Genomic DNA, 11,981 nt, shown 5'->3' on the forward strand with positions numbered 1-11,981 from the left:
CTTATGAGTAGATGACCACTTGAGGTCCTGAGGTACATGTAAAATGATTATGGTGGACATCTGTCGATGTTTACATGGATTAAAGTTCATTATAATCAAAATACTTTCACTGGTTTTGAATTTTTAAATTTTACAGTTTCTGACCAAAAGATATTTTAAATTATTTTGAAAAGGTAAAATTATAAAATCCCCAGCGGGATTCGACTTTATTACTTACAGAGTTGTAGTGAACCCATTGCACTACGCTTTTGATTAACAATTTTAGGAAAGATATTATAAAATACTGGATTTTATTGTTTATTCCAATAGAAAATACATTGAGGTGTGCCGTTCATGTACCACCTTAAGATTTCAGATGTTGCAAATCCTGAGTTAAAAGGATTAAGATATCAGTTTCTACACATCCTTGGGTAAAAGGATTAGGATTTAAATGCTACACAAAATTCTCTTTAAGGTGCCTCACTACACCTTGAAAAGTTTCTCAAATCAGCAGAAAATTACTTGATTATGATAGAAAGCATGATGGATAAGAAGTATACATGTCAAACAGGCGAAAAAATGTGCAATGCCTTAGTTAAAAAATGATATTTTGAAAAATTTCATTCAGTAAACATAAACAAAAGCCCCAGGTGGATTCGAACTCATGACCTGCGGTTCACAAGCCTGATACTTTAACCACTGAGCTATGATGATATACATCTAAATCGATTGATATAAACAGTTTAACAATACATTTAAATTGCCATCTTGTGAAGTAGTGTCTTAAAAAGTGTAAGTCTTGGTGTAGTGAAGTACCTTAATGGATAGTTAAACTTTCTCTTCTGAAATAGGATTTAAAAGTTCAAAGATAAATGCTCTTAATTTTTTTTAACTGGTTCACTGCACTAACTTTAATGAATGATAGAATTGTTATCAAATCATAATTGCATGTACATGTAGTTCCAGTTTGTAAGTGGGAGAAAACACAACAACACAAGTAATAACTTCCATATCTTTAATTGTCTCTATATTATACAAGTTGCAGATATTGTACAAATACATGTACTAAACATGTGGTTGATTAATAAATAATCTATTGTCATCCTATTGATACATGAATTACATTTTGTCCTCGGAAGAACCACTTAAAACAGTGATAAACAGCTATCTACTCGGAATATTGGAGGTTCAGGCGCCAACAAATCAACTCGTCATCGTGGTGAAGGACTACTGTCTAGTGATAAATCCACTGTTGGCAAGGAAACCGTTATCCCATAGGGAGGTGCTGTGTTTACACGGGCATTCTAAAAAATATCATGTATACTGCTTTAACAATATACATAAAACATTTATTTTACACAAATCAACATGGAAGTGGCCATGTTGCAAGATTTTGATTCTTTCAATTCATTATTGCCTTCCAGGATTGAAAATGGGCCTTTTTGTTGTGACATTGAACTTCAAAGATAATGCATCAGGTTTACTGGTTTCTGTTCATTGTGGCCACTCCTTGAGTGAAAAGTGTCAAATAAACTGTATTACCGGTGTCTAATTTGTAACTCATTTTGATGAAATAATCCATTTTAAAAAAATTTTTGTTCATGTATACATGTTAGTACAATGTTATATCAAAATACTTTTATTTTATCATATGCAGGTTGTAATATCATGTGCAGCTTGTAATAGCTTAATACAAACTTTACTCAAGAAAATTGTTATCACTGTCAACTCTTGAATACCATTAGCTTCTAACCAACATACAAAAAGACAAACGAGAAACCATGGGCTATAGCTGTCACCAAAAACTTGTGCATTTTTATAAAAGGAAGCACGAAGCCTCAATGAGTTAAGCTAACATTCCAGGTCTGTGTTTTACAATATAAATTACAACCAAGTCGTAAATCTTTCCAGTATCATGGAGCAATCCCTCAAATGCAATATTTACCGTACACAAAACCATTTTTACCAACAATATTAATTACTGTTAGAATGTTTTACCGGTATTAATTAAATGGTAGTTAATGAAAAATAATTGATTATAAATCTGGTTGTCAGTTATAAGTTCATTTGTAAAACACTGCCCTGTTGTTGGTAAATTTATAAACTTGCCTGTTAAAGCTTAGGAGTAAAAGGGGTAAAAACATTATGTAAAAGGAGTATAATTTCACACGATAGGCATCACTGCTTTGAATTTCTATACAAAAAGTTTGTCCCATTGAGAACTGATGAGATTTAAATGGACTCTGCCAGAGGCCTGTTCAGCAAGTAAAGCAGGCACTTGCAAACTGACAAAATTGCCTACCCTGCTACAAAAATTTCGGAGAGTACTCGCTAACACCTGCTCTGCTTAACAAGCCTTTGGTTGATCTATTAAATATGTAAGAATAAATGCCATCGACTACTTCTCAAATGCAAGCATTAAGAAAAGGAAGTCACTCAATATACAATATAGAGTACATCAATATTAAAATTAGAAATTATGGAGTGTTCCTGGAGTGCGGCATGCTATAGATGTAAATCAATAGTTATATACTCTAAATTTATATTTTAGTGCATTTAGGATCACAATCCTGTCTCGTATGTTGTACATGTACTGTATATATACTGTACATGTATCATAAAAATTTACTGTGGAATCGTCATTATTCGTGGTGGACCAAGATACGTGGCTTTCATGGGTAACCCTTGCCCAAAAATTTACACCTCCACAAACGCATATACAAGCATTTTTTAAATATTTATTAAAATTATTCAGAACGAATCAGCAAAAATTTGGCTACCATCAATGATTCCAGCTACCATCAATGATTCCACAGGAAGTGATTTTGACTTCAATGGGTGGAAAATAATAACAAAGTGTTGAATGCCATTTGAATTTACCCAGAAGCATTTTCATACTATACATGTACTAGTTTTGTGTATGGGAAAATTAGCATTATACAATCTGAAAAATTTAATATTATGGTAAACAAAATACATGTATTAACAAGTGACAATAGTCAGGATTGCTAAGGTCAACTAAGTTACCCAGGTGACCTACTGAGCCTACATCATAAATACCGGTATATTGTTTTCTTTGCAATGAGTAAATTTACAATTTCATTCCGTTATTATACCTGGTTCATGCCTTGGATGATGGTGAAGTTGTCAGACCTCTGGGAGATAGGAGATATTGGAGGGGACACTGGATAAGCTGGCAGTCCTCTCTGAAAGAACAGAACAGTCTGTTGTACATTAACGCTAAACACAAAATGAATTGAAGTATTGGTGTCCAGTATTCCTCCAACTTGATGATTTACTAAAATTGTGTTTGAACATACATGTACAGTTTGTAAAAAAAACAGGCTTCAAAATACATATACTAGTATATGGAAGATAAAAGGAAGAACGTTTTTTTTTTAATAAATGAACATATACAACTGTGCAGGTACCAATAGGTTTTAAAACAACAGCAGACAACTTGCCTGTTCAGATGGTTGTTGCAAAGACTCAGTTTTCGGTAGGTTGACTCCATTTGAAATCAGTTGTGGTGGGTATCTGTTGGGATCCTGTTGTAGAAGAGTCGTGCCCCCTGAAGTCCCAGTACTTTTACCCATTTGTAAAGATGGAGGCTGCGAAGAGTTGGACACAGCTAGTTTGTACTGTCCATGTTGTGGTGCCGTCTCGCGTTGCTTCTGTTGAGATTGTTGCTGTTCCAGCAGCGCCTGTAGACGTTTCTGAGCTTCCTCGTGTTGTTTATTTAGCTGGGCTATTTGTAAAGTGAGATCCACCTGTCCGTTTTGCTGGGGTTGGACAGTGCTCTGGACTAGAGGGGTGGGTCTGGGTACATTCACATGGGCAGGCTGATTTCCATTTGACTTGCTGTCCTGTGATGTGGTACTCTGGGTATTAACCGAGCCCCTTGGGTCCTGGCGAATGTTAACATTGGACTGAACAGGATGTCTGTGGTCCTCTCTCCCAGAAGATACCTTCACTTCCTGTATGACTTTACTCCTTGCTGGAACTGGCACATGGGAAGACTCAGGGTGTTCCAAGTCGGAAATATCCAGGTGACCCTGCTGTTGTAAGCTTCTCCCATGATAGGGAGGCTGTTCGGATTGAGCAGGCTCCTCCAAATGTTGACCAAAATCCATCATTGGAAGGGGACCTGAAAACGTTAGACTAACAATTAACAAATCGTGTTCAGGTACATGTACTTTGATGAAAATATCTAAGAAAGGGAAAATGCAAATAAAGTTTATATTAGATTACTGTGAAATCTATTAGATTACTGTGAAATCATTTTAATTTAAGAAGAGCAATTTTCATGGATTGTTTAGTTCTAAATTTTGTTGAGATGTACATGTACCGGTACATGTACCCGTAGTTTAATTTCGTGAACTTTCAACATATATGGAATTAAGACTGTGTTTCATAATCTGTTCGTAGTGTTAAATTTTTGGTGAGGAGAAACCCCAAAATTCTTGAAAATTGAGTCCCTACAATTTCAAATGATTTTTGAATAATGTGAAACTAACCTGTTTCAGGTTTTGGTTGCTGTATCCTAGTTTTTCTGACTGGAGGAGAGAGCAGCACTGCAGATGGATTAGCCACGTCTGTTGGGTTTAAATGCTGAGGTATAGCAGCCATGGGCTGTTGGCTATTTTGCAAATTGTTTTGGATAGCCATGCCTAAAGATAAAATATTTGTAGCATGAAACATTCTAGTATTTTTATTAATACTTTAAAACATGCAAATTCAAGTACTGGTATGTACAGCAAATTTTTTTCCTGTTCTCTATCACACTAAGTGCCAGTAGTAAAAGAATGGAGTCTAAATTACACCTCTGACTCATTCCTTTATGTTTTGTACTGGATATCCAAAAGACTGATCACTAGTCCACCTTAAGACTAAGTACATTGTAAGTGAGTTGTAAGTCAATACCAGTTTATTTTCAGTCAGAAACTTTTGGCAAGTTCTCATATTTGAAATTTCTTTTATACTATCTTTTTATCTAATTGACTGTCTACAAGTCTGTTGGTAGACTAAGAAATATAAAGTCTTATTAAATTTTGGCTAAATTCTAATTACAGAGTTTGTTCCCCTTATCTTATGGTGCCCTGACCATTGGTGACACATGTACTCAAAGCCAAACAATGAAATAAAGTATAAACATAAATGTCTAACATACATGTACCCAGAGATATCACTATATACATGTGTAACATTTTCCTTATGGATATGATGTACTGTTTACCTTGCGCTAACGAACTCTGGGCAGGCATTCTTCCCCGCGGTGGAGTGGTTTCCATCTGCGGGGGCTCTGGTTCTATTGGTATGTACAGACCAGCATTCATTAAAGACACCTAAAACAGTTGTAACAATGTTTTTAGATACATAACAGAGTCGTTTTTATATTTCCTTTTTTTTTTAATTTATTTTTTATGAGATTAGCATACATGTAAATTTTGCATCTACATGTACATGTATAAGGTACATATAGGGTACCAGAAATCATATTTAAAAATTATTACTGTGGAACTAAAAGAATACACTGAGTTTTGACCTTTAGAGCCTTGATCTCTTGACCCGTCTCCTCCCTGTATTTTCTGTACTCATACTTCAATGTATTGTATTCCTCTTGAGTCTGAATTATGTCCTAACAAACAAAGAGGCAAATAATATTTAAAATTGTCTTCAGTTTATTCATATTACAGTAAGTTTTCATATATTTAATGTTATTGTCTGAACAGTTTTTAGCAAGGAAAAAAACAGTTATACAATGATTTCAAATTAAATGCAAGGAATTTATATCTGCTTAAAATCTTGTTAAGCCCAACTTGCAGATTCTAAATTTTTATAGCTATATACTATATGGAATTATTGAATAAGTTCTGCATTTGGCATTTATTGTTCTTGTGCTTTGATACAGAATGGCAGGATCGCAGAACTAAGTACTCTCGTAAAATAAGGAATCTACAGCAAGTTTAATGAATTAGACTTACTGACGTGAGAGCATCTATAAGGGAGGTCAGCTGCTTCACATCCTGAGTCAGCTGTTCTCTGAGCAGAGCCTCAGTTTTCAACCTTATCTCACACTTCCAAAAAAAAAATAATACAATTATCAGTATTTTACCTAAGGAGTTTTCTAATTCACTTTGTCCCTTTTCATAAACAGAATGAACCAGCAGAATAAAATATATCATTAATTAACACTCAATTAATATTACTGTGGAATAACCATGCTTTTTTATTTTTCATGGGGGATCAAAAGTCATCTTGTGGGTACCCACTTTACTTGATAATCTATGTCCCAATGAAAATTGAAAAGTTCTTTAGGCTCGCATTAGTGATTAATCAAGAACATCTTTTATTCACAAAATCATAACCCTGTGAACTTCTGTAATTACATTTAAAACCATTCAAATCCAATGAATATAAATGACCCACAGTATTTCTGAGCTCTAGCCAAAAAAACTAAACTCATTGTCCACATACATCTTTGAGGTATCTGCTGAGCTTAGTAACCGAGTCCACCAGGGACATGGTGTAGCCCGAGAAGCTTTCCTGTCGGGGCTGTTCTGCCCGCGGACGTCGACCTGTCTGTGTCTCAAGGTCTCCTATCTCATTCTCCAGCTGCACAAGAACCTGAAAATTCATGTGAACAAATGGTAAGGCATTTTGGAGATACATGTACAAACAAAATAAATTTATTATATGTATTTAGTTTCTAGGTCCAAAATATGATGCAATGGTTGGTAATATTTTTTATTGAAAGATTGAAAAAGGGGAATAACTCAATTGTGTTTTAATCCCCATTTCAATATGATGCAGCGGCTATGTTTACATAATGAAGCAGTGTCTGAAAAATTAAATATTCATATTTTTATGTCCAAATACATGTACTGTGCATTATCCCATGTTTAGATTTGAAACAACCATGTATGAAATGTATTATCCAGTACAATGTACTAGGGAGTGTCAACATTGTACTTGTACTAAATTTGGGATTAATATGAGTATCCATCACATCACAATCAAATTTTGAATTAATCTTGTACCTTTTTTAGCTCATTTAAGTTGAATGTAGAATTATGTTGAGTTGTGTCTGGCTCCACTCTCCTCTTTGTTTTCTTTATCTTTTGGGTATCATTCATGGCAGATTTGGGACTTCTTAGCATTTCTATGGACTTGTTGTGCTTTTTAGGTGGAGTGGTGCATGCATCATCTAAAAAACAAAATTAATATTCATTACAGCTTATGATACCTTTCTTTTTGTTGTGCCTTTTAAGTCCTTTGATTAAGAATACCAGTAGTCACAGGACAAAAAGTTTCTTTGGTATCTAAATACCCCTCTACTATATTTAAGAGATAAAAATAAGTGGACAACTTTGGTAGAGAACAATTCTAAGAAGTTTATTTCTAATTAACACATTAGGAATAAAATGCAAAGTGTTTTTGGTGCACAAAAAAATGTAATTTCTTTTTCTTGTGAAAAAAGTAATTGAAAACGGTTTTGGAAACTAACAACAGAGAGATAAGCTGACAAACCCAAGGCTCATAACATACTGTACATGTACATGTACCTTAGTCCACTATTTTTTTCTTCATGTTTTTCATAGCTATTAGTACATGAATAGCATGCATATAGAAGTGTCTCTATCATTATCTACTGTCCTCACCTCGTGTTGTCTGTAGACTTTGGGTGTCCTGTATCCTGGTGCTCTGGATGGGTCCCTGGTCCATGTGGCTGAGGTGGGCCTGCCCACTAATGGTACTCAGCGTATTGTTCTTCTCCTCTGCCTCCAGAAACCTCTGAAATCTGTTCAGGTCTATCTTAGGTTGATACATGATGGGCTCCATTTCTTCCTCTGAGTCTGGGATAACAACCGAAATTACAATTCAAAGCAAAGCAAAAATAAAGACTAATCAAAGTTACTGTAATTGATGTTATAATCAAGAACAAATAAAGAAATTCAAATTTATTCTAAAATTTTTGCTTTTAAGATCCTTTCATATAAATGGCTTTGATTTGATTTAATCTTCAATACTTTTGCACATATTCTTGAAAAAAGTCTTTGAAATTTTTTTGGTGCACTATAAAGACACCATACCACTGTCTGTTTCCGGTAGGTCATTCAGCGCAGACTGGTCCATCGTAGATTCACTTAATGTTTCCATCCGTGTCTTCACATCAGGAAGGTTGGCCACAATCGACTTTGACCTTATGAGACAAAAGTGGAAGCATTGACACATGTAAGTGACTTCTTGAAATCATTTACATGTATCTTTAGATAGATATTCATAAACAAATTCATTTGATAATTCAGTGGGAAAATCACAAAAAGAAAAAATCATCACAGTTACAACTGAAATTCATTGCCTAGTTTAAATAAGTGCATTTTATAATTGAGATGAATAATACTAACAATACAATTTACATTTATTAAAAAAAACAGTTTTACATTATAGCCTCTTTATTAAACACATCTTTGTTCAAATCATATATCAACCTGGAGGATTTGAAAAGATGCAAAATCTTGGCCCTTTTCCCCCCCCCAAAAAATATAAAATTGTTCAATTACCTGCCATTGTTTTCAGCATTAGGAGCAGATGTTACATTTGGAAAACCTGTAAACCTCTGCAAATAGAAGCAATATAATGTGTAACATATTAAGAGCAAAGATCTTAAAAATATGTCCAGCTACAATGACTTGATTAAACTATAATAAAATACAGGTATGACTGGTTCTGCAGAATTAATATTCTATTAAGCTTCCATATATTTTTTACCCTTGGATCATCTCCAAAAAGGTCCTTTACAACTGCCATCATTCTGTCTGATTTGGATAAGACATCATGCAGCTGCAAAAGAACATGCAGACTGTGTATATTTTGGAAAGTAAATGTTCCAGGAACTGCATATAAGAGCTTGAAATAATAAAGAGATGCCAAACAATATTTTTAAGAAATTTCATATTCTCCCATTACCTGTTGTTGGTCATACAGGACCTCCTTCATTACTGCTAGTTGTCTTGCCTCTGCATTGGAAATACTCAAGTCTTGTTTCTTAGCTGAAATTTTACGCAGAATTCAAATAAATTTCAGAAAGGCATTTCAAATAGATTTTGTTTTGCTTCACCTGGCATGTGTATGATTTATATATACCAGTACACACCTTTCTCTTTAGAGATTTTTTCAAGTCTAGCAGCCAGCGCATTTTTGGACCTGTGCGCAGCTTTTCTTTGCTCCTAAAAAATTAAAACAGAATTTCTCTGATTTCACTTATTACACTGGAGTTAAGAAAATTTCTCTGAATATCATATTTTACCAGTTGAATTTTTATATACTAGTAATATTACATTGTAAAGACATAAAGAAACTTACAATTTCTTCTGCAGTGGCCTTTAGTGTTGTTAAATCTTGAATTGTGTCCTAAATATAACAGATTATGAAATTAAAATAAAATGAAAGGCATATAATGAATTTTTTTTACACAAACAATTTTCAAATTTGCAAAAATCTTTGTAAATGTTATATAATGTATATGTTTCACTTACATCCCAGGCAGGTTTCTTTCTGTGAGTCTTCTGTTTCCTTGGTATCCCAGCAGAGTTTGATCTTCTAACTCTCACAAAAGACATTTTCACAGGATGTTTTCTGAGAATAAAACAAAATACCTGATACTGTTGGTAAATAAAAGGGTAAAATTCATGCATTATGAGTTTTATGTTTTAATAGCTTTTAAATTAAATCAGAGCAATTTAGCTTTGCAATGCTGGACTCTTCTTAAAATATATACATGTACCAATATCTATTGTAATTAAGTAGAGTTGCAGTATCTAATCTTGACCAAGATTTTACTCAGCTGGATATCAAGTGGACAGATGCCTTCACCAAGAGAGCATCGGTCCAAATATCAAACTGAGCAATATCTCATTATATTTTTGATTCAACAAAAATTAAACGTTTCAAATCAATACTATTTTGGAGCATATAAAAAACTCAACTTGTTCAATGCTTCAATTTTCCAACAGTTTGACACAATCTGTCCCCCCCCCCCTAAAAGGGGGGTGGTATAAAACAACATACCATTTTTTGGCTCAGGTTGTGTCAGTTCTCCGTGATTTTCGTGATATTAACAAGATATCTATTACAAGAAATATTTTAAAACTTTTTCATTTTAATTAATCAAAACTGATGCTGCAGAAACAAGTCAAAACAGGTCTAACGTTACAAGAATTTTTGGTAGGTTCGGGAATATCCGAAATAGGATTGTAATAAAATTTCTAGCAATACGTTAATGTTTAAACTTATAATTTTGGTTGATACTATTAATCAATGTCAAAATCAAATTATATCAGTAGAAATTCAATCGACATATACGTACTTTTCAAATTAAACACCCCGCTTCTACGGACGCCATAAAGTTTTCAAAGGGAGGTAAGTTAACAAAACGAAAACGCTAATGACCGCAAATATAATATATAAGTGGGGGTCGTCAAACCTTTCACTGCTCTCGTTTTTACAATTAACCAATAAGTACATTTCTATAGATGTAGAATTTTAAAAATAACTATTTAAGGATATTTATTGCTATATATTGACAATTCAGTGAAAAGCATCTCGAAAATATCACATCTTTTTTTTTATATCCTTTTTCGCATATTAGACACATGCGCTCTGCGCTTTGTTGTGCGCAAACGTTTGTGCTGATTATAAAGGCATAAGCTATCGATAAATATTAGTATACTTTGAGTAAAAGACCGATCTCTTGTCATTTTTGGTAAGTTTGTTTACCCTTTCTATGATTTAAGATATGTAGTATTCTTTGGGGGTGTAGTTGGTATGATTTTAAGCCCTAAATCATTCGTCTGCCAACATTGCATTGTTTCGCCGAAGCAATTTTCCGGTTTTGATGTATGATTACTTATTTTCATTTTTAAAGCTTATCTTAGTCGCTATTCTTTTGACTAGGATAACAAATTACATTGTGTCACTAAACTGCAATGTCTATTTAGTAGGACGCTTTAATTATTTAATACAATTTACATTCGGATACCATACAATAAAAAAAGGTGAAGCTATCTGTATAGAGTCCGAAAGAGATGACGTTTTCCTGGCCTTTTTAACAATTTTGACATTTTACTAGCCAGGAAAACTTCAGAAACAAAAATTGAAAATTCGCCGCCTCTAACCGGAGGCAGCATCATCATCTCGAGTCTATAATATTTGTGTGTCAAATCAAATGTTTTACTCTTTACTATGATTAATAAACGATGAAACTTCTACTCACTAATATCATTTTTATGGGTTCTTACATCCCATAAACATAGCTGCAGGTCTGTAGCTCCCGGTCTGAAAAATTCGGATGGACGACCTGGGAGCTACAGGGCCACCCATTGAAAAAATTGTATATTTATTGCGCAGAAAAACGTGTGCTAGTTTTCGACTAATTTACCTTATTTATACGCAAATTCTGTAAAAACAATTAGTACCATTAAATTCTTCATGCAATTTACTACTGATATCATCTCTTCACTTGCCTCGGATAGTCTTTAAACACCATCACCAGTCCCGTAAATTCATGTGGTGCACTTTGTTTACATGTAAAAGTGGCGACTCTCGATCTCGATGTAAATTCAACATACTTGATTTTCCGAGGTCGGTAGCGTGTTTCGGATAAAGTCTAAAGCAAATAAAGAGGCGATATCAGTAGTAAATTGCTTGAAGAATTTAATGGTACTAATTGTTTTCACAGAATTTGCGTATAAATAAGGTAAATCAGTCCAAAACTAACGCACATTTTTCTGTGCTATAAATAAACAATTTTTTTAATGGGTGGCCCCCTGTAGCTCCCAGGTCCTCCATCCGAATTTTTTCAGACCGGGAGCTACAGACCGGCAGCTACATAAACAGACCGTTGAATACTTTTTTCACATTGCCACGATTTGTTTTGATTTCGTGCATTTTTTAAATAACATGAGAATATTTGGTCTACTACAATTGTATCAGTGATTATC

The 11,981-nt window shown here is 34.0% G+C and overlaps 1 protein-coding gene across 1 annotated transcript; it reads right to left on the reverse strand.

Moving 5' to 3' along the window:
• Positions 1-979: 979 nt before the first annotated feature.
• LOC128167996 (spindle and centriole-associated protein 1-like) lies at positions 980-10,406 on the reverse strand. Its single transcript, XM_052834032.1, has 18 exons — positions 10,349-10,406; positions 9,519-9,618; positions 9,346-9,393; positions 9,137-9,209; positions 8,950-9,032; positions 8,752-8,823; positions 8,544-8,599; positions 8,073-8,182; positions 7,641-7,835; positions 7,020-7,186; positions 6,457-6,606; positions 5,964-6,056; positions 5,525-5,617; positions 5,216-5,324; positions 4,497-4,649; positions 3,444-4,126; positions 3,096-3,185; positions 980-1,283 (listed from the first exon to the last, which is right to left on the reverse strand). Exons 2-18 carry the CDS (start codon positions 9,600-9,602, stop codon positions 1,191-1,193), a joined length of 2,352 nt encoding a protein of 783 aa, XP_052689992.1. The 5' UTR covers positions 9,603-9,618; positions 10,349-10,406; the 3' UTR covers positions 980-1,190.
• Positions 10,407-11,981: the final 1,575 nt, after the last annotated feature.

Source organism: Crassostrea angulata, chromosome 10 (genome assembly GCF_025612915.1).
Source record: "Crassostrea angulata isolate pt1a10 chromosome 10, ASM2561291v2, whole genome shotgun sequence".
Classification (NCBI taxonomy): Eukaryota; Metazoa; Mollusca; class Bivalvia; order Ostreida; family Ostreidae; genus Magallana; species Magallana angulata.

Excerpts from the sequence above, each read along its gene's own strand:
- LOC128167996 (XM_052834032.1), bottom strand. The coding sequence starts at position 9,602 with ATGTCTTTTGTGAGAGTTAGAAGATCAAACTCTGCTGGGATACCAAGG. Across the intron at positions 9,394-9,518 it reads GAAAGAAACCTGCCTGGGAT|GACACAATTCAAGATTTAAC; the intron begins GTAAGTGAAACA and ends TGTTATATTTAG. Across the intron at positions 4,127-4,496 it reads GCAACCAAAACCTGAAACAG|GTCCCCTTCCAATGATGGAT; the intron begins GTTAGTTTCACA and ends TAACGTTTTCAG.